This window comes from Mesoplodon densirostris, chromosome 8, assembly GCF_025265405.1.
Source record: "Mesoplodon densirostris isolate mMesDen1 chromosome 8, mMesDen1 primary haplotype, whole genome shotgun sequence".
NCBI classification, from domain to species: Eukaryota; Metazoa; Chordata; class Mammalia; order Artiodactyla; family Ziphiidae; genus Mesoplodon; species Mesoplodon densirostris.
In genome coordinates this window covers 91,448,058-91,471,798 of record NC_082668.1, presented here as the reverse complement: position 1 = coordinate 91,471,798, position 23,741 = coordinate 91,448,058, and the positions used below count along the sequence as shown (strand labels likewise).

The following is a 23,741-nucleotide window of genomic DNA, read 5'->3' as shown; positions in this document are numbered from 1 at the left end:
TCTTCGTTTCTGTGCGAGGGCTTCCTCTAGCTGCGGCAAGTGGGGGCCACTCTTCATCGCGGTCCGCGGGCCTTCCACTGTCGTGGCCTCTCTTGTTGCGGGGCACAGGCTCCAGACGCGCAGGCTCAGTAGTTGTGGCTCACGGGCCTAGCTGCTCTGCGGCATGTGGGATCCTCCCGGACCAGGGCTCGAACCCGTGTCCCCTGCATTGGCAGGCAGATTCTCAACCAGTGCGCCACCAAGGAAGCCCTAATTCTTCTTTTTATTTTATTGATTGCATTGTAAATACGAATGAAAACTGCATCTTACTAACTGAGGCATAATTATAAAATCATAGCACTGATCTTTCTGAACCTTTTAGAAGTAATACTCCCAAATGAGCTTTGCCCTCATCAAAGAAGTCATCGGTGTCACCAATCAACAACAGGACCCAGTTTGCTCCTTTTTCAAGGAAGCTAGAAATCTGCATTTTCATATAAAATCATCTAAATTTTAAATGTTGACAATGAACTTTTTAAAATGAAAATACTGTGTGGACCAAACACAAAATACCTGTATGACAGAAATACGCATGAACTACCCGTTGGTGCCACGTTTAACAGTGACAACCCTGATGGACTAGCACACAGCTGTACACAGTGGAGCTGCCCTCTCTACCTCCCCAGTTCCCTCCACTTCCCATTGTGCTGACTTTACTCCTTTACATTACCGTATGTAGACTCTGCAGTTTGCAGCCCTGATTTAAAACTACAGGCCCTGCAATTCCATTAGCTGGGTTCCTGAGTGTTATAAACATTTGTCCTCTGATGGCAGGTTTAATTTTTGACACAGTCAAAAGTTATTAAAACTAAACCTGTGAATACATATGTTAATGTCATTTGCCCATTAAGAAAATAGTGAACACTGAGCAAGGTGATGCACAGATGCACAAAGCCATTGTCTTTGTCTTCAAGGAATAGGTCAAGGAGATAAGAACAAAGGGATTTAACAGGATTAAAGAGGTGAACACTGAAATAAGTGCACGGTGGGAAACCTGCAGGCCTGGAGGCAAATGAATCCAAAAGGGAGTGCTGAGGTTGGAGAATAAAGGCTAGATGCCGTGATAAGGATGAAGAAAAGCAGAGCTGCTGAAGACTGGGTAAAATAAATTATGGGCAGAGAAGGGAAGCTCAGGCTTGCTATTTTGAAGGCAGAGCAGTTCTAAGCTATGAGGTTTTACCCATAAGTGGCTGAAGGGAAGTGGAACTAAAAGCCATGCAAATGGTAGTGACAGAAGTCTGCAGTCGGTTCAAGGGTCCTTAAAATGGATGCCAAATTCACTCAGGATGGTTGATGGTCAAAGACAGGACAGAAACAATAACTGAGGCAGGTACTGAAATCAAGGAAGACAGGAATGTGTGCAACATGAAGTGGTTTAAGTAAGTTGCATGGAGAGAGAGTCCCTGAAGAGGGGTGGTAGCAAATGAGAAATCAGGCTGACTTTCTTATACAGCTTACGGACTGATTCAGTCAACCAGGACACCACTTATTTTGATTTATAAGTTGTATTAAAAAAAGAGGACTTTGGGGCTTCCCTGGTGGTGCAGTGGTTGAGAGTCCGCCTGCCGATGCAGGGGACACGGGTTCATGCCCCGGTCCGGGAAGATCCCACATACCGCGGAGCGGCTGGGCCCGTGAGCCATGGCCGCTGAGCCTGCGCGTCTGGAGCCTGTGCTCCGCAACGGGAGAGGCCACAACAGTGAGAGGCCTGCGTACCGCAAAAAAAAAAAAAAAAAAAAGGACTTTGTTTCTTTTTAAAGTTAAAAGGTTATTGGACTTCCCTGGTGGCGCAGTGGTTAAGAATCCACCTGGCAATGCAGGGGACCGGGGTTCGAGCCCTGGTCCGGGAAGATCCCACATGCCACGGACCAACTAAGTCCGTGCGCCACAACTACTGAGCCTGCACCCTAGAGCCCACGAGCCACAACTACTGAGCCCGTGCGCCTAGGACCCGTGCTGTGCACCAAGAGAAGTCCCTGCAATGAGAAGCCCGCGCACCTCAACGCAGAGTGGCCCCCGCTCACCGCAACTAGAGAAAGCCCGCGTGCAGCAACAGAGACCCAACGCAGCCATAAATAAATAAATAAATAATTTTTTTAAAGTTAAAAGGTTATTAATTTTACTTACTATGCCTCACTTATTACTGAATCAAATTAATATCTTAAAAGGAAGAGGATTATCAAACATTCCTTTAGAGGAGACAAATATATCACACCCCACCCACCCTACCCCACCCCACAACTAGATTTCCTAATATACGAGGATAAGAGAGACATTTACTGTTATCAAATGAGGACCAAAACGGAAAGGTAGTTTTCATTCAAGAAAAAAATTCTAAAGTGTCTTTCTGAAAATGTATTATAGAAGTATCTTATGAACATAGACAATTCAGCTAGGTGAGTTGAAAGAACTGTACAGAGGGGCTCAAAAAGAGAAATAAGAAACGTAGGAAAGGTTTCTGTTTGTAGGCACGAATGGCGGGCTCCTCCAGCCAGCTGTGAGTGCTCTTACTCAAGGCTGATAAGGTCACAGGCTGCTCTCTTTTCTAAACTCCTCTCTGAAGGGAAGAGTTAATGGAGAATCTGCCTCTCCTTCTCTGCAGGCCGTGCTAAGATAAACAGGTGTGAAATGTTTTTCTCTGTTTATATGCAGTTCTTAAAAAGGAAAATTTCTTCCTAACTCATCCTGACAAGTGGCTGTGGGTAAACATTCCAGAAGCTTTATGAATTTGCTAAAACAAAAAGAAAAAAAAATCCACCATAATAAAGGAAAAAACACATTTCAAATACCACCCAAGTACTGGTTATGTGTTCTTTACAAGTTTTCACCTACAGAACTAATACAGATTTCTCCCCCTTATAATGACCAGTTCTGGAGCAAGCTAGAAACAAAGGCAAAATTCTAAAGCCCTGTTGGTTAGTAATCAAATGTTCTATTTGTCTTCCTAAAGAATACTACAAGATTAAGATGTCAAACCCAAAGAAATGTACAATATTTTAACTTAAAATGCCTGCAGTGTTTCTTCAGCTATCAACTCATACCCGGAGAGACTCTTAAGTAGAATTCATGTTTACTTTATACCACGTGTATGCAGAACTTCATGACAGCAAAGAAATTAAGGGGAAAAATTAAGATAAACAAGGAGATTAAAAGTGGGGGCCATGGGTAATTCCCTGGTGGTCTAGTGGTTAAGACTCTGCACTTTCACTGCTGAGGGCCCAGTTTGACCCCTGGTCAGGGAACTAATCCCACAAACCGTGTGGCATGAAAAAAAAAAAAAAATGGATGCCATCAATGATACTCTAGGGGAGTTGAAGCAGAAAATACCAAAGCATATGAGTATATTTTCAAGGTACTTTCATGATTTAAAACTAAACAGGGGGTGAGTTGCCCATGTGTACAAAACTGACAAATCATAAAGATGTTTTTCCCATCTCCATGCTATAAGATTCCATGCATTTGGTTAGCTTTTTTTTTTTTTCTGATTATAAAAGTAGCATATGCTCACTGTTTCCCATTTTTCATGGCCATATACAACTCTCAACACATACGCATGTGCCCTTTTCCAATTATTTCCTTAGAACAAGTTCTTAAAAGTTAGAGTTCTTAAAAGTTAGAGTGATTTCATTTTAAGACTTCTGTGAGTCTCCAAAACTGCCCTCCAGCAGGCTATGCCATTTTACACTTCCGCCGAAAGTCTAAACTTCCCTCATCTTCTGACAGGAGCTGGCTCTCCTCTGCAGCTCTCCCGATGACAGCTAGTCTGTCTCTTTCAGCACTTGCTCCATGGGGTCTGGAGGGGAACAAGGTGTCCTCCTGGCTCCTCACAACCGTTTCCAGACAGCTCTCCCTCCCCTCCCTAAAAGCTGAATCTATGCCATTAGATTGCATCATCCATTATCCTTTACAGTTGCCAACATATACCAGTTCCAGAGAGCTCCCTTTCATTGCTTGAGGATTTCAGCTCCTAGCTTACTGCCATTTTCTCCATTTACAATTCTTGTCACATAGTGTAGGAATGTTTACATGCACATAAATGAGCCTCGGACACTTGTCCTCTCAAGTCCTTGAACTCTGCTGCAACAATCTAATCCTTCAACACACCTCAGTAGCACATTCTTTTGGTCACACCCTAGACCCTGCATGACCAGCAACTGCACCCGTCTGTAATCCAAAATCCACCCATCCCACTTCTTATATGTCCTGCTCCCTCCTTCCCGTACCTGGACTCCAGCAATCCTTCGCCCTACAATCACCAGTTCCTATATCTTTTCATGCCACTCCCTTCCCCTCACTTACATTCCATGGCAATTCATAGAATCCTTCCCTTCAATCCATCCTCAACTCCTCTGTCCTGCCTTTACTTCACTTTACTCAGGAAAACCACAATCGTGAATAAATCTGATGTTCTATCTACTCCACTCCTGCACCTGTTGAGCTGAATATGCCTGGAGAAAATACACACCCTTATCGGTACTCAGCAACCAACTACATTTCCCTATTCCAGTGGTTCTGAAATTTTTGGCATATAGATACTAATTGTTCCAGCACCATTTATTGAAAATATGATCCTTTCTTCCTCTTTTCATCCTCATCTGAACTACCTTGGGACCTCTGTCAAAAATCTATTGACCAAATATGTGTGGGTCTATGTCTAGACTCTCTGTTCTGCTCCACTGTTCTATCCATACATCTTGACACCACACAATGTGGAAAACTGTAGCTTTATAGTAAGTACTGATATAAGGCAGTAGCATAAGTTCTCCAGCATTGCTCTCTTTTCCAAAATTCTTTTGGCTATTCCAGGTCCTTCGCATTTCCATATATGTTTTATGATCTGCTTATCAATTTCTACCAAAAGCTGGCTGGTGTTATGGTTGTGATTGTATTGAATATATAAATCAATTTCAGGAGAACTGACATCTTGACATATATTCTGACCTATAAACATAGCATATCTCTCCATTTATTATGTCCTCTTTCATTTCTCTCAGCAATGTTTTATAGTTTTCAGTGTAAAGATACTGCACAATTCTTTTGTTAAATGTATCCCTCAGTATTTCATTTTTTTCTGAAATAGAACTTTATATTTTAGCTGTGCTACATAATACATAACTTACCATTTTAACCATTTTAAGTGTACAATGTATTAAATGCATTCACACTGTTGTGCAACCATCACCACTAATCTATTTCCAGAATTTGTTCACCATCCCAAACAGAAACTTTATACCAATTAAACAATTCCCCATTCCCCACAGCCCCTAGTAATCACTATTCTACTTTCTGTACCTGAATTTGCCTATTTTAGGTATCTCAATAAGTAAAATCATACAATATTTGTCCTTTTGTGTTTCGCTTATTTCTCTAAGCATAATGTTTTCACGATTCATCCACGTTGTAGCATGTATAAGAATTACACTCCTTTTAAAGGAATGAATATTATTTAATTGCATATATACACCATATTTTGTTTTATCCATGCATCTGGTGATGGACATTTGGGTTCTTTCCAATTATTTCATATTTTTGTTGCATTGTAGATGGTATTTTTTAGATGGCTAATTCCTTCCTTGGTTCATTGCCTGTATCAAAAATGAACTCTTGATCTGCTCTCACAAACCTGCTCCACCCATGATTTCCCCCTCTCCCATGATGGCAGATACATCCTTCCATGTCCTCAGTGCAAAACCTTTGAGACTTGCTTGACTCTACTTTCACACAGCACGTCCAGTGAGCAAATCTGGTTAGATCTATCTTTAAAATATACCCCAACTTCAACCGCTTCTGACTGCCACCAGTGCAACCTTCCTGGGCCTAGCCACAAACATCTCTTTGTCTGGATTATAATTTAACTGGTCTTTCTGCCCTGCCCCATATGCTCTTTTCTCAGCAGAGTGACCAGAGTAGTCATATTAAAAAAAAAATAAGTCATTTCACTTCTCTACTCCGAAGCATTGAACTGCTCAGCATTTCCTCCTGATTTAAATCAGAAGCTCTTACAATTGCCTACAGGCCCTATCCCATTTGGCCTTGTTGCCTCTCTGGCCCCATTTCCTGTCTCTTCCCCCACTTCACTCACTCCACTCCAGCCACAACGGCCTCCCTGCTCTTCCCCAACACACCAGGCATGCTCCCACCTGGCATCTGCACGTTCCCTCTGCGTGGACTGTTTCACCCCCGTGTAAGCAGATGGCTCCATCACTTACTCCAGGCATTTACTCAAATACCACCTTCTCAACGAGGCCTACCTAGACCAGCCCATGTAAACTGGCAAGACTAGCCCCATACTGGCGCTCCTGATGCCCTGTACTCTGCTCTATGTTTTTCCTCACTTTTTTTTTTTTTTTTTTTTTTTTGCGGTACCCAGGCCTCTCACTGTTGTGGCCTCTCCTGTTGCGGAGCACAGGCTCCAGATGCGCAGGCTCAGCGGCCATGGCTCACAGGCCCAGCCGCCCGGCGGCATGTGGGATCTTCCCGGACCGGGGCACGAACCCGTGTCCCCTGCATCAGCAGGCGGACTCTCAACCACTGTGCCACCAGGGAAGCCCCTTTCCTCACTTTTTTAATATAAACTTTTTATTTTGGAATAATTTTAGATTTACAGAAAAGTTGGAAAGAGAATGCAGATCATTCCTCTCACCCTGCTTCCCTTAATTTTAACATATTGCATCACCAGGGTACATGTATCAGAACTAAAAAACCATTATTGGTACATTACTATTAACTAAACTCCAGACTTTATCTGGATTTCACCATTTTTAACACCGATATCTTTTTTTTTTTTTTTTCTGTTCTAGAATCCAGTGCAAGATACTACATTATGTTTGGTCATCATGCCTCAATCTCTTCTGGACTGTGACAGTTTCTCAGTCTTTCTTTGTTTCTCAAGACCTTAATAACCTTGAGGAGCACTGGCCAGGTATTTTGTAGAATGTCCATCATTTTGGGTTTATCTGATATTTTCCTCACGACTAGAATGGGGTTATGGGTTTGGGGGGAAGAGGACCACAAAGATGAAGTGGTTTTCTCATCACATCACATTGGGGTTATGGACTAGCAGCACAGCTTAACACTAACGATATTAACCCATGTCACTTGGTTAAGGTAGTGTTTGCCAGCTTTGTCGATTGTAAAGTTACTAATTTTTTCTTTTCTATACTCTAATTTTTGGAAGTGAGTCACAGCCCATATTTACGAGGCATAAGGGTCTTTATAATGTTTTAATATACCGTTTAGTTAGTTGTTTCATTTCCCACATTTGAAGGTAAAGTTCTATAAGGACATGAATTTTGTCTATTTTTTTGTAATCTTTTTGTTTATTTATTTTATTACTGGTGTGGCTCCAGTATCTAGAAGAGTGCCTGGCATGTAATAAATATCCAATATTTTTTGGATGACAGAATACAGAAAAGGAGATTTCCTACTAATCTGCATAGGTCATAGTCTCCTACAGCATCAATTGTGCATCTGCCCACCTAGAAAGGTATGTCCCAGGAAAAAAAATCACATATGTCATTTACTCTGAGGTGTTACTAACATGTTTCTTTTCTCAGTGGTATTTGCAGTTTTATTAGGGTAAACAATCTTAAAGAATGAAATTACAATGCTAAAATTTGAGGCATTAGCAATAGGATTAAATAGAGAATATATGTAAATGGCTTGGAATAGAGGCTGTCAATAACAGGAACTCAGGAAATGTTAATTTGCTTATATTTCCTTACCCTACATTCAGGTCTGGGAGATCTGGTGGGTATAGAGGGTCTTCCTTGGAATCTCAAAAACATGCTTATTCTACCTGCTAATAATCTTAAATAGTTTTTGAAAAAAGGCAGAGTATAAATTTTTAATGCTCCACACCCCCAAAGCCAGTTAATATTAATGTCTTGATCTCTTACTAGATCTGTTCTTGGTCTGATCTGCACTTACAGTAAGTCTAACTGGAATCAGAATTTCCCACATATCCTCCCTGTTCTGAAACCAGTACCCTGGCCTTAGCCACAGTTCCCAAGTTTTTCCCAAAGAAGAATTTAGGTTATACTTAGAGGCCTTATTTTGAGATAAGAAACTATCCTGAGTTTTTTTTTTTTTTAATTTATTTGGTTGCACCTGGTCTTAGTTGCAGCAGGCGGATTCCTTAGTTGCAGCACGTGTGTTCCTTAGTTGCAGCTCATGGGCTCCTTAGTTGCAGCCGGTGGGCTCCCTAGTTGTGGCTCGCCGGCTCCTTAGTTGCAGCTTGCCGGCTCCCTAGTTGTGGCATGTGAACTCTTAGTTGCTGCATGCACGCGGGATCCAATTCCCCGAGCAGGGATTGAACCTGGGTCCTCTGCATTGGAAGCTCAGAGTCTTAACCACTGTGTCACCAGAGAAGTCCCTATCCTGAGATTTTTAAGGGAAAAAAGTTCTCCACTTTCACAACTTTAAAGATTTGGTCAGCAGCTAATTAGTTTAGAAGAAGTTAGTTTAGATGTTAACCAAACTATTATATTTTAAAATACCTATCCAATGACTAAAATAAAATGAATACATACTTAGGATAGGCTCTACAACTATAGTTCCAATAACAGAAGCAACTGTTTCCCTAAAGGATGCACTATTCTGCATGTAGTGAGTTAAATGGATTTTGTTCATTAATTGCTTAATATAATCTGTCTTCAAAAGCAGATCAGCCGTGTAGTCCCCTCCTTCTTGAGCAGAGCCTGCACAAACACTCACCAGACATTTCCATCCTTAACAGTGTCTCTGCTGTAATGTAGCTAATTTTACCAAGTGCTATTCTCCTAAAGAATAGTATCAGGGGTAGAAGTCATATTTTTAAGTCATTAACACTCCAACGGTCTCATTTCATTTAGGACACCTTAATTTTCCTCAGGTCATGAATCATGAACATCAGATATTAACACTGCTAAGAAAAAGAATCTTGGATTCCTTTCTTGGAAACATGTTAAAAAAACAAACCAGATAAGAACCATGGCCAGGAAAATCCTGCCTAACAGCCACAGAACAGAACCTTTCATTCAAAGACAAACTAATTTGTTAAGAGCTCAAAAGATCAGCCAAACATGGAGAAGAAAAGGCTAGGAATGAAGTAGGCTAGGAATGCAGGCTGTTCTTTTCTGTAGATTCAGGAAGAGCAAAACCTTCCTGGAAAATCTTGCAAAAGAAGAGAAAGTTGAGATATGATTGCTAGGTTTATTATTTTATTTACTCCCTATGCATTTATTGATTGCTTATGGTGGGCTGGGTACAATGCAGAGCTTAGAAAAAAAGATCAATCAGATACAAATCTTGTGTTCAAGAAGCAGACATATGGAAGGAAGAGGGTAAGATTTGTTCTGTATGGCCCCAGAAAAAGAGACCAGTATCTATGGCTGGAAGTTACATTATAAAGAACTTTCTAAGAATTAAACTGTTGCAAAATTGAACAGCCTGCAACTCACATGTCATCAATGGCAGCCTTCAAACAGAAACTGGTTGTCCTAACCAGGAGCAGGAATCAAGCATCAGTGAAAAAAAAAATTGATAAGATGGTCTGTCTTAAGTACTTTCATGAGAGTGACTTCCTGTCCTCACTAGAAAGCAGAGAAGAAAATTCTACACACCTTTTTAATACCCAAGTGACATAATTCTATTCTGAAGACAGAGAATTAATCATATCTACTTTAAAACTATCTGAAATACTCACAGGTAGCTCTTCCTCTCCTCCAATTTTTCAGTTTTTTAATTGTTCTCTCTATATTAGGCTTTGTGTTTCTCAAAAATCCAATTCGTGCTTCGTACTATTTTTCTTCTAGCAGCAAGAGCCTAGCTTTGTATAACACCAGTTAGTCAGGATATAACAGCTTTACTGGAATACATTCATTGGTTTGATTTCAGCACAATATTTAGAGGATGGCTGGAAAAAAATTATTAACTAACTGAAATGTTTATTGCCTAATATACTGAGATCAATAATAACTTTAGTGAAAAGCTGAAATAACTGTTGTAATATGTAATGTTACATATAGCAAATTGAAAAAACCTCCACATGCAAGTAAATATGGAATCTAACAAAGTTTTGAAAGGATTAAAAAAATTTTTAATGACTGAGAAGCAAAAATAAGTATAGGGGCTTTTTCTTGAAAATAAAACTTTTACAGTCACATAAGTGATCTGAAAATATCCTAGAATGATGTTTGTCTTAATGTAGCTGCACTTCACATAACATGATAAGAAAATTTTTTATAATTCAGGTAATTTTCTAAATTCCTCTTGGTCCCAGGGGAAGCCATTCCTATAGCTTTTCCTCAGTGTAAGGTTACCTCTCCACAAGGTTTGTGTTACCTTCAGATATATCAGTAGTATACATTTACTAGTGTAATTTCCATATTTGTTCAACATGTGTCCAATTTCCTTTTTTAAATTATTTGTTTATTTATTTTTGACTGCATTGGGTCTTCGTTGCTGCACGCGGACTTTCTCTAGTTGCGGCGAGCAGGGGCTACTCTTCGTTGTGGTGTGCAGGCTTCTCATTGCAGTGGCTTCTCTTGGTGTGGAGCACGGGCTCTAGGCGCATGGGCTTCAGTAGTTGTGGCACAGGGGCTCAGTAGTTGTGGCACACGGGCATGTGGGATCTTCCCGGACCAGGGTTCAAACCTGTGTCCCCTGCACTGGCAGGTGGATTCTCAACCACTGCGTCACCAAGGAAGTCCCTGTCCAATTTTTTCTATCTCTTTATAGCAGTTCACTTTGGGGTGTCTTATAAGCTCGCAGTAACAGAAATGTCTCATAGAAAAGAGCTGAGTGATGGATAGCTGTTTTATATATATACCTTTGGAGTGGTGACTACATTAATGATCAAATAAAATTATCCATTATTTCATTATTTTAAACTGCTTATTCTCTAATTCAAAGTGATGATTTATGTATGTAGTACAAAATCAAAGCAGGGCATAGCAAAATGCTTAAAATCCCTTAAGTGGAAATGGCATGCCAGTCTAAAAAAGGTACAAAAGCAAAGAAATTTATAAAAATCAAACCAATAACTAAGAGTACTACGTAGCTGTAGTATTTTTTAAAAATTATTTTATTTATTTTTGGCTGCGTTGGGTCTTCCCTGCTGCATGCGGGCTTTCTCTAGCTGTGGTGAGCGGGGGCTACTCTTTGTTGTGGTGCACGGGTTTCTCATTGCGGTGGCTTCTCTTTGTTGCAGAGCAGGGGCTCTAGGCACGCGGGTTTCAGTAGTTGTGGCACGCAGGCTCAGCAGTTATGGCTCGCAGGCTCTAGAACACAGGCTCAGTAGTTGTGGTGCACAGGCTTAGTTGCTCCACGGCATGTGGGATCTTCCTGGATCAGGGCTCGAACCCGTGTCCCCTGCATTGGCAGGTGGATTCTTAACCACTTCGCCACCAGGGGAGCCACTATGTAGCTGAATGCAAGTGGTTGGTACAGGGACACAGTTGACACAGTGAAGACAGATGTGCTCTATCCTCTTCATAGCTCAAAGAGAGTAAATGAAGAACATGTAGATACATCCATACAGGCTATCTTTCCTGGATGAGAATGAGAGGGACATCTACGGCGACATGATCCCAAAAACAAATACTTGACTCTGAACAAGGCACAGTGCTAGGTGCTGTGAGACAGGTAAGAAGGGTGCTGTTTATAATGCCAGGTTACTTAACCTCTCTGAGCCTTAATTTCTGAGCCATCAAATGGAGATTATAATCTTGTAACACAACTGTGAAGAGGAAGAGGGCAAGGATGGAAAGCCCCTAACCAAGTGATCAGCTCACAGTTGTACTTGGTACAGTGATGACCAGGATGGTGATAGCATCAGCAACAAAGGCAATGGCTAATGGCTGTTCTGCCCTCAGAGAGTTCTCACCAGGGATGCTGCATACACTTGTGTATACATGCTTGCCCTTCTGCATTCATGCTGAGCCTTGCCATGGATTTTTCCTGCAGGCTGTAAATGTGGCCTCTGACCCCTTCTCAACATAGGTTCTAGGAACCAACAAATTGAAGTTTTCACAAAACATGACACTTATCTGCTATCCTGACTTTAGAGCATGGTTGTGAAGATATAACTGACAGTTAACAGTCACCCAAGTCTTCCTCTGTCAAGCACTCTTCCAGATATTTTATACGTGTTAAGTTCTCTAATCCTCTCGACAACCCTGTGATGGAGGTACTGTTATTAGCCCCACTTTTCGGATGAGAAGACGTGGCATGTTCATGTGAAAAGTTAAGTGGCTATCCCTTGCAGTAATTCTAGAGCCACAAGGCAGTTTTAATCACATGTCAAATTAGTTGTATGGGTGCTAACTGGTATAAATTCAAAAGAAAAAGAAAAATTATGCTTGTGTGATCTGAGAACGTTTCACAGAGACGGAAGAAATTAAAGCTGAACAAGGACCTGCTCAGGCAGAGAACAAAGGTATTACAGGTGAAGGAAAGAATGCGGACAAGGTTACAGAAATGGGAAAGCAGGATGGAAGAACAGCTGGACCCAGCTGGGGAGGCGGGGAGAAGGGAAGGTGGTTTCAGGTCAGAAAATGAAAGACAAAGCTGGGAAGTCAGGTGAGAACCTCAGTGGAAAAGGTTTGGAATCTCAGGGCATCTGCCTGAGGTTTCCCGTCTGTCGGCCATTCCTAAGTCTGTCTTGAGTTCATTATGTCCAATGACCTTGCCAAGCAGGGCCTGCGCACAGGTGGTCACCTGAGCACGGTGAATTTAAGGGTCTCGAAAGCCTCTAACAACAACAATCTCTCCACTACCAGTTTCACTAAGTACCTGAAATTCCAAACTGGAGTCAACATACTGATCGTCTATATTTGACATGATTGGCTAAGTACAACCTAAAGCTCCAGTGAGCACCAGAAACACCTGGGAAGCCTGTTACAGCACAGATTGCCAAGTCCCACACCCCAGAGTTTCTGACTCAGTAGGGGTAGGGTGAGGCCCAAGAATTTGCATTTCTAACAAATTTCCAAGTGACGCTTGATGCTACTGGTCCAGGGGCCACACTTTGAGAACCACTGACCTAAAAGAATAGACTGCAGAATGGGTAAATTCTGATTGCAGACAGAAAAATTCTGCATGGGGTTATCTTAAATAATAACTCACATTCCTACAGTTAAAGCAAAGGCAATAATTCATTAATAAAAAGTCAGCTACAGAACCGCAAAGAAGAGGAAAACGGGTCTCTCAAGGGTTAATAAAATGACAACATTAACTAGTCTTCTAGTGAAGCACTAATTACTATCATGTTGATAAAGTCTATAATAAAAGCTCTTATTTTTAGTTTTGAGTTCTGTGTCAATTTCAAGATTGTATTTTCTATCTCACACAGGTATCTCCCCCTTCATATCAAAAGTTACTGAGAGTTCCTGTTCTTATGATCGGTTTTGATATTTTGATCTTCTCTCTTTACCTATAAATATTTATACTGTGGGAAAGTTTTGAAACTTGAATTTATCTGGCTTTCAACATTTCTACAACAATCAAATTTGGTAGGAAAAAATATTTTTTTTAAATAAAGGAAGCGGGGACTTCCCTGGTGGCGCAGTGGTTGAGAGTCCGCCTGCCGATGCAGGGGACACGGGTTCGTGCCCCGGTCCGGGAAGATCCCATATGCAGTGGAGCGGCTGGGCCCGTGAGCCATGGCTGCTGAGCCTGTGCGTCCAGAGCCTGTGCTCCACAACGGGACAGGCCACAGCACTGAGAGGCCTGCATATCACCAAAAAAAAAAAAAAGGGAGTGGGGCCTTGCAGAAGTCAAGGCAATTGAAGAAAGGGCCTCATATTTCACCTTTTGAGGATTCTGCTTCCTTTTCATTCTTTTGGGGAAATAAAAAGGAATCATGTTTCCTTCATATCTCATACTTAAATCCGGTTTCCTACTATCATTAAATATCAACAGATTTCAAGTTAACACAAATGATTACAGGTTTCCATCTCTCCGACAGAAAAAAGTACCAGGTACAGACATGCCTGGTTCACGCTGTGAAGCTGATGAACCACTTGTGTGGGGACTGCTCTCCTCTGGGTACGTGGTTGGAAAGAGGACACTGGGATCCACAGTGTCTTCCTCTGCCCTCGCCACTCCCTGCTTCAATTTCTGCCTAAACAGTTTGGTTTGATCTCAGCTCATCTGGAATTTACCAAAAAGATACAATAATGGCTCCTACCTTCAGTATATGCCCTTAAGACCATATTATTTTTTCCTGTTGAAAAGTTTTTTTTGTAACAAAACTAAATAGTGCTCTGTAAGTAAATCTGCAACCAACAAAAACAAGCTAAATTCCCACTGAAAAACCTGTAGCACTGCTATGAGAAAGCAATGTAGAAGTAAACATCAAACATTTTGAAAGCACATATTGAGACTGAAAAATTGTGATCTGTGACATACTAAAGAGGTTTATAAAACTTAATTCACTTGAACATCCTTAGAAAGTGACAAAGGTTGTCAGAGCTATGAATTTTTTTGAGTTTTTTTCCTGTAAATATATGGGTTACACTGTGTTTACATTTGTCAAAACTTAGTGATACGTGTATTTCATTGTATGTAAATTTTACCTTAAAAGAAAACAGAACTGCAAACACATAATGAACTCTGGTAATGATATGCATGCTGAAGTATTTAAGGGGAAACTATTGACACCTGCAGCTTATCTTGCAATGCATCAAAATGGATTGATGGATGGAAGAATACATAGACATACATGTGATAAAGGAAGTATTTATGTTAATACAGATCCTAGATGGCAGACATACATATGTTCATTTTTACACTTTCAACTTTTCTTCATGTTTGAAAATTTTCATAATAAAGTGTTATGTTCTTAAAAAAGAAATATGAGATCATCATAGAAAAATATGAAAAACAACGGAAAGTGTAAGAAAAAGAAAAACACCACACAGACACCTGGGATGATATTATATACCTTATTTTGTAACTTTTTTACCACTTAGCAATATATTATGAGCATTTTCCTAGCTCTTTAAGTATTCTTCCAAATGCAATGGAATTCCATTATATAGATGGAGCATAATTTTTTCATCTTTATTGACATATAATTGACAAGTAGAATTGTAATATATTTAAAGTATACAACATGATGATGTCAATATACATATGTATATTGTGAAAGGATTCCCAAGATCAAGTTAATTAACACAACCGTCAACTTTCACATTTACTTTTTGGGGAGGGTGGTAAGATGTAGCATAATTTAAAAGATAATTTGTTGTAGGACACTTGAGTTGTTTCTAATTATTCATTATTTATTTGAGATAAGCAACCTATTATATCCTTCTTCCTGCATATCTCTGATTATTTCCTTAGGATAAAGTCCTAGAAGTAAAATTTCTGGCTCAAAGGAAGGAAACATTTTAATATTTTTGATATATTTTGCTAAACTCTTCTCCAAAACATGTATCAATTTACATTTCTAAAAGGAGTGTATCACAGATCATAGCTATCCAGATATATGATATTAAAATTTTAATTAAATGCTCCCATAAATAAAATTTATCTATAACCATTCTTTCTCCCAGAAGAACAAAGGCTCTTTTTAAAAGAGTCTACAATAAGCAAACCTAGTGCCCAAATCTTGGTTTCTAAATATCATACTCCCAAATCAGGTACCCTGAATCAGGGCTTCGTGAAGAAATACTTGACTCCAGGAATGGAACTAACTGAGACTGGAACATCTTTTTGTGCCAGGGAGTATGAAAAGGCTAAAAAAATGATGAAGAAGTATCAAAAAGACGTAGGAGCCAAATTTAAGGGACTCCTACTTGCTAAATCAGGAAAAATTTAAGCATGAAAGTGAATAACGATAGTAATGAACTATAACATTTTGAATTTGAAAAAGAATCTGTAAGTCTACAATGAAGCAATAAATAAATGAATGAATGAATAAGTGAAAAGTAAGGAAACAAGGAAGAAAGGCTCTCATTTATGCTAGAACCTTTTGCTTTCTACACAGTAACTGTCACAATATTTGATTAGAACAAGAATCATCAATGGATGCTAAAAACATTGGGTAGTGTTTGTTGAGGGAAGATATTTACATAACTTCAAGGTATCTACCAATAGCTTAATTATTAATTACAAAGAGAAAACAGGTATTTTACTGGGGAGATATTGAGTGAGTCCCTCTTAATCAAGGGTTCAAAATTAATATCACCTATAATGGGACAAACTGACATTGGAGGTCTTCCATTAAGACACGCCAGGGGCACATATCCTATATAACATTCCTACCAAAACTACATAAATTTGTTTTTGTTTTTTTTTGCATACACGGGCCTCTCGCTGTTGTGGCCTCTCCTGTTGCGGAGCACAGGCTCTGGACACGCAGGCTCAGCGGCCATGGCTCATGGGCCCAGCCGCTCCGCGGCATGTGGGATCTTCCCGGACTGGGGCACGAACCCGTGTCCCCTGCATCGGCAGGCGGACTCTCAACCACTGCGCCACCAGAGAAGCCCTCAAAACTACATAACTTTAAACTAGGCAAGAGGGAGGGAAAATCAGATAAAGCCCAAATGAGGGACATTCTACAAAACTTTCCAGCACACTTCAAAAATGTCAAAGTGTAAAAGACAAAGAAAGGCAGAGAAACTGTTACAGATTAAAACAGACTAAGTAGATATATCACTAAATACAGTATGTCAGCAGTCCCCAACCTTTCTGGCACCAGGGACCAGTTTCGTGGAAGACAATTTTTCCACAGACTGGGGGTGGGGGGGAGTGGTGGGGGGTGGTTTCGGGATGATTCAAGCGCACTACGTTTATTGTCACTTTATTTCTATTATTATTATATCAGCTCCACCTCAGACCATCAGGCATTAGATCCTGGAGGTTGGGAGCCCCCTGAAGTATGTGATCCTGGACTGGAACCTGGGTTGGGGGAAAAAATGCCATAAAAAGCCTTTACTGGGACAATTGGCAAAACTTGAAAATAGACTCGTACAATAGGTAAAAGTTTTGATAGTTGTATCACAGTTGTGTTCTTGGGAGAAGCTAAAGTATTTAGGGATAAAGGAACATAGCATCTGCAATTTACTCTCATGTTCAGTAAAACTAAAATATGTATGAATATATATAAATAATATATAAAGAGAAAGCAAATGTTGCAAAATGTTAATTAGTTATGATTCTAGGGGAAGGATATGCTAGAGTTCATATTACTACCCTTGTAGTTTTTCACTAAGTGTAAAAGTTTTTTAAAAATGAAGTTTTACAAGATATGGAAGCAACCTAAGTGTCCATCAACAGATGAATGGATAAAGAAGATGTGGTATATGTACACAATGGAATACTACTCAGCGATAAAAAAGAATGAAAATTTTGCCATTTGCAACAACATGGACGGTCCTAGAGGGTATTATGCTTAGTGAAATAAGTCAGAGAAATCAAATACTGTTACTATCACTTATATGTGGAATCTAAAAAATAAAACAAATGGTGAATATTAAAAAAATTAAGTTTTAAAGAACTACCAAGATTTTAAGTAAATGCCATTTTTCTTTCTTTTTTTCTAAATCAGAAGAGTAACATATACTCACTAAACTAGAGGTCTACGAATAAAGCAAAAATAAATAGCATTCCTCTATACTCTTACATAAGCAGAGTTAGAGTTTTGAATATATTTTCTCCACCTTTCACAAAACATATATTTAATCAGATATTAGGTCATTCTTAAAGAGTTCCATGAGCGAGCTACAAACATATTAGTAAATGTTCCATCACTTCTAAAATTCATTGGCAAAAATGACCAAGTGACACAGGACTGAATCTATAAACTGGAAAAAATCCAGAGCTTATTACCTTTATCTTTTCACTGAGAAAACATCTAGCCGCCAAGGCAATACATAGTTCATAAAGTATAACAAACATTTACATAAGAAATGCATATTTCCTTTCCAATAACTGCCAACCCCTAGCCAAAATTATTTACATCTTAAACGCATGTTAAGTCAGTAAGTGTGGGGATGCGTTGCAATAACTTACCATGTCTCTTTATCACTGACAGTCACTGATTAAATCAAGCTCCAAAGCTGAAACTGAGTTTCTGTTTCTCCTACTCAGAAGTTTATGAGGTATGCTCCTGCAGTTTACTGTAATCAACTCCAATTCTGAACGATACTCAGGTTAAATATCTACACAAGAGCAGGATTTGGCAGTTTCCAGTTCCTGTTTTCACCCCTGTGCTTTCCTATGTCATTTTCCTGGCTTTGTCAAAGACAGTGAAAAAAGGTATTGGGTATGGATGGAGGTGGAGTGAATGGGCTGCAATTATTGTCGTCCTATCAAAATCTATTTCATGTCTCATAAAGTCTTTCTCACATCCAACAATCACACAAGAACATGTTCACTGTACTGAAGTTGCATGATGCTTAAAAATATTAGCATACTTATACACTTCTTTGTATATAAATTTGATGGAACTGGTTTATTTTCTGTTCTTAGCTGGTCAACTAGAGGTTTCAGAGTTAAAAACTGGAGAACAGGGGGTCTGATCTGGATTTCACCTGCCCCTACTGGGGCAGCTTAACATGTTTCTCAAAGCTCTATTTCCCAACCTACAGAATGGGTACAATGATGCTTGCCTGTAAAGGGCTTAAGAGTTCACTAGATTAAAAAAAAACTAGGTTCAAGTCCAGAGTAAGAAATGGTTTTCTTATTTAGCTACTATTTAAAAAATTCGTTGATCAAGAAATGAGGGGAAGGAAACTTTTTCTACATAGTGCCCTTCGGTTTGGGGCACACATTGACTTTAAAAGCTATCACTTCTTAATGCTTTCCACAACCTACAGATACCCCAAGGCAGAGATATCTTAGTCCTTCTGACTTGGCTTCAACAATCGGAAACACAGATGGTGATTACACAGTCACACAGCAGTGCTGGGATGAAATGCCACATAGTGCTTTCCATTTGGGTTTCCATCTCCAATCAATTGCTATGGTTCACTGGCAGCAGTTAATGAAAAAATGAAATCATTCAGGGAGATTAAAAGATATTTATGGTGCTCGCTTCGGCAGCACATATACTCAAGATATTTATGGAAAAGTTCACTTCAAAAAGATACTGAAAAGAACAATAATAAGCCAAAACAGGACATAAATAGAAATGACCAAAGCAAACTCCAGAGGGTAACTATTAAAAGTTATCAATGCCCTGAGCCCCTGCAGGTCAGCTCCACAACTAGCTTTATTGTGGAGTTTAGGTACCAAACGGAATGTGGGGATAATGTGTCAATTTCCTAAGAAAGATAAAGGGCCTGTGTATAAGTTTTGGGCTTGACTAGGACCAGCACAAACCCCAGACTCTGAAAGTTAAGACCTTTTCCCCATTTTACAACTAGGCCAGCTCTCTGTCTAGCATCTTTATTAAACAAAGTCCATCACTTTGTGCTTCAAGTAGAGGTGAAATGCAAGAAGCTGGTATTGCTTATATTTCAGTGGAAAAATAATGCTTTTTGTTTTTCAAAAGACAACTTCTGAGGACCACAAATTAATGGACAGAAAATGGAAAGGGGACGAAAACTTTACACGCTACTCTTTACTGACCCCTCTTGGCTGACCCAGGGAAAAGCCTGAAGCCTGGGAAGGCCTGAAAGCTCACCTCCCCTGGACGAGAGCTCAGAGAACACTCGGTCTTTCACGCCATGGAAAGAAATCCTCTCAGTTCAGATGACCCCTAGTAAAATTCAACCCCCAGCACACGTGGCATTGATTGCTATTTATGGAGCTCCCAGAATGGAAACTGGGAAACGGCCTCACGGATCAACCCCAAAGGCTCTGCTAGGTCCCTGGCAGCCTGTGACCTCTGACTCTAGGTTGCACAGCTTACGTAAATGTTATCGTGACCACTTCTGATAGCAGGAAAAGACCTTACCTCTTTCTCTATCTTGAGTAGCTTCTTTACAGCCACCTCCTTGTCCTGTGATATCCATTTGGCTCGATAGACACTCCCAAAACTTCCTCCACCGCAGTTTTCGAAAAACTGCAAGTCATCAAACTTAATTTGCACAAAGGAGGTACCGAGAGACGACATCTCATAATGACAAAGTATTATACTTCCACGAAATCTATAGAGGGAAAGGAAAAGAAAGTTGGATTAGAAACATATTAGAATGAAACCTCTGTATTCCACTTTAGCTAATGTATAACAAGTCCTGCAGCACTTCCAGAAAGGGCCTGATGACTTAGGAGGAAGAAAAGCAAGAGTATAAGCAAATCAACATGAAAACACTTACCCTGGCAGCCCATGCAAAATTCAACAGCAACTTGTCCAGACTCTGAAACACAGCTGTCCGCAGAGAAATGGCTCAGATTCCCACCCCCCCACCGACAAAGCCTGCAGCACCACTTCCTGCACATCCCAAGCAGCTCTGCCTAAAGGCTACTGTGTCACCAGGTCTCCTACCCCAAAGCCCCAACAAATGGGAAGCATGCCCTCAGCAGCAGGCTTGCACAGCTCTTCTGGCATCTGAGGCACGCCATCTCCCCGTGTTGTACTCACTTCACACAAAATATACATAACCTAAGCATCTGAGCATGCTGGCACAGGAGGGCCCAGATGCTGCAAACTGAACGCGCATTCAGTGTTGGGATTTCAAAAGCAAGCGGTCAGCTTCGGGATGGGAGAAGATCTGGCCAAGTGTTTTGCAGAAGTGGCTCCCTGGATTGTATCCTGGAGCAGAACTTAATTAAAGAGCAGAAAATTTGCCCTTGATTACAAAATATATTAAGTCATCCAGAGAACTCTGCCAAGAATGTTTAAAAAAAAATATTATGCTTGTTTCCAGAGGAACTGATTACCTCTCCCAGAGATTATTACAGTGATATTTTCTGCAGTCTAAGGAGTTTTACTATTCTCCAGGTAAGGGGTCATTCTTCACACACTATACCAAACCATAGATTAGCAGGAAAAACAAAACAAAAACACACAAACAAGAAAACGAAGGTCTAAAATTTTGAACCGGCATGAAAAGCAGATGGATAAAAAAGTTTGTATACATATTCTTCCCAAACTGTAAATCAGAATCTTAAAATGAGGGAGCAAAAAGACAAATCCATATGTACAGGACATCTACAAAACAACTCCCCTGGGGTCCTCATAATTGTCAATGTCATGAAAGATTAAAAAAAAAAGAGCAGAGAAACTTACAGCACACAGAGGACTTAAATATGATGACTAAATGCAATGCATAATCACTGACTAGATTCTGGATTCCCCCCCCAAAACTACAGAAGTTATTAAGATTTTAGGGAAATCTGAATATTAACTATATATTAGATAATATTATTTTATCCATGGCAAATAATGGCATTTTGGTTTTGTAGAAGGATGTCCTTGCTCTTGAAAGATATACTGGGTGATGTATTAAAGTATGATATCTCCAATTTAATTTAAAATGGTTCAATTCCCCCTCACCCTCCGAAAAAAGTGAATGGGTATAGAAAGGGAGGAAGCAAATGCAGCAAAATGGTAAGAACTGGTGAATCTAGGTGAAAGTTATATGGGCGTTTTACTACTCTTTCCAATTTTCTGTGGAGTTTGATTATTTTCCAAAGAGAAGGGTGGAGGGAGGCAGTTTGCACCTATATAGATTGACAAAATTTCTTCTTAAACAACTTGCAGCTTTGCAGAGTGATGCACACAGTAAGCTCAGAGATCTTAACGTGCAGCTGACTAGCCATCCCATTTTAGGAACATCAGGTCACCGAAGAATGCTGATTTCTTAACAGAAGCCAAACTCAGCTCTACTTTGGGAAGAAGGCAAGAGAGAGGATTGTTTATCCTCTGCAGTTTAAAAGATAGCTTAGAGGCTACATAAATAAACATAGTATCCAGATACAGTCTGTACCTATCTGAGTCAACAACTTACCTTACTTTTGCTTCAATTCATATTTAGCTAATTACAGAAAAGAAGGCAAAAAAAAAAAAAAAAAAGGTAAAATTTAAGAATGTGCCAAAGGTAGGTACACAGAACATGCAAATTTGTTCTTATCCGCAAAAAGTTTGTTCAACAGGGCTTCCCTGGCGGCGCAGTGGTTGAGAGTCCGCCTGCCGATGCAGGGGACACGGGTTCGTGCCCCTGTCCGGGAAGATCCCACATGCCGTGGAGTGGCTGGGCCCGTGAGCCATGGCCGCTGAGCCTGCGCATCCGGAGCCTGTGCTCCGCAATGGGAGAGGCCACAACAGTGAAAGGCCTGCCTACCGCAAAAAAAAAAAAAAAATTTGTTCAACAAACATAGAGAACAAATGTATGGATACCAAGCGGGAAGGGCGGGTAGGAGGAATTGGGAGATTGGGACTGACATATATACACTATTGATGTTATGTATAAAATAGAGAACTAAACAGGGAACTCTACTTAGTGCTCTGTGGTGACCTAAATGGAAAGGAAATCCAAAAAAGAGGGGATATATGTATACGTATCGCTGATTCACTTTGCTGTACAGTAGAAACTAACACAACACTGTAAAGCAACCATACTCCAATAAAAATTAATAAAAAAAGAAAATGTCATTAAAAATTAAAAATAAAGATAAAAAAGTTTGTTCAACAAAATGCAAAACACCACTTGCAAGAGTTCCTCAGTGTTAAGTATTATAGACACTATATTTTTATTATTCACTTTTATTTTTGTCAGAAAAATAGAACTTTCCTTCCCCCCCCACACACACCCAATTCTCTCTTCAGAGGGAACTAATTTCAACTCGCTTAGGGTTTTATTCTGATATTTATATTTCATATGATATTTTTATATCTATATTTCTAAAAATGTCTTTATATTGCTAATTCCTGATTGTCCCATTTTAGTTATTACCTATTAACTTCTCCCTGTGGAAGATAAGGATTTAGTTCTCATACCCCATCCTTTATCCCCTTACATACAAATATGTCACACTTGCCCAATCCTCCCAGCATCCAACTCTACTGTAATGTTTGGTTAAGTCAATATTCACTGTTTACAGTAGTCTGACAAAGTAAACATTATTCCCAAGAGTGCTGAGCAGGACTTAATGAATTTTCCTTTCTTGGATAATTTGTTCTTTCTCCCAGGGTTACTAGTTGTTCTGCTTTTGTTTTCGTTGTTTGCTTAGCTTTTTATACACCTAAAACGTATTCACCTCATCAAACTCTCCCAAGAACTGCAAAACTCCTCTCAATAAAGTAAAAACATCGGGTAATTTGGCAGGGGTGGGGTGTTCTATTTTCTCTTGGAGACATTCCTGCTATACCCTTCAACTTCAGTCAATCTAGCTGGAATAGTTACTCTAGGCCAGACTTGACTGGGACTTCCCTTCCCCATCATCCTCAGCATTTCCTTCACCTTTTCCTCTGTGGGAACGCCTGTCCTTGGATCTCCTGGCTTCTCTTTCTTGGTTTATTCCCTTACTTTGACAGTGTACCATCTCCCATTAGCTACCTGAACAGAGTGCCCAGGATGCAATTTTTTGGGAGAATCTGTATGTCTTAAAATGTCTTGATTGGTAGTATGGAATTACAGATAGGAAATAATCTCCTTATAATTTCAAAAGTACAATATTACCCCATACCCATCTAGTTTCTAATGTGTCTGTAGAGCAGCCTGAATCTACTCTGGTTATTAATTCTTTTTACATTATTTTTTCCTTTTTGAAAGCTTTTAGGACCTTGTAGTCATCCCTGGAATCCTGAAATTAATAGGATATGCTTA

At 39.9% G+C, this 23,741-nt stretch overlaps 1 protein-coding gene across 4 annotated transcripts in view; it reads right to left on the bottom strand.

Moving 5' to 3' along the window:
* The window catches only part of MAP3K20 (mitogen-activated protein kinase kinase kinase 20), a 163,881-nt gene that overhangs the window by 130,407 nt on the left and 9,733 nt on the right, over window positions 1–23,741 (bottom strand). For 2 of the 4 annotated variants that reach the window (XM_060107430.1, XM_060107431.1), the window contains exons 1-2: window positions 20,289–20,387; window positions 19,928–20,120 (exon numbers count right to left, since the gene is read on the bottom strand). In XM_060107430.1, the coding sequence (XP_059963413.1) occupies window positions 19,928–20,086 (159 nt within the window). In that variant the 5' untranslated portion in view covers window positions 20,087–20,120; window positions 20,289–20,387. Of the gene's footprint in view, window positions 1–19,927; window positions 20,121–20,288; window positions 20,388–23,741 lie in introns of those variants that run through there. The other 2 variants (XM_060107433.1, XM_060107432.1) reach the window with 2 other exon arrangements.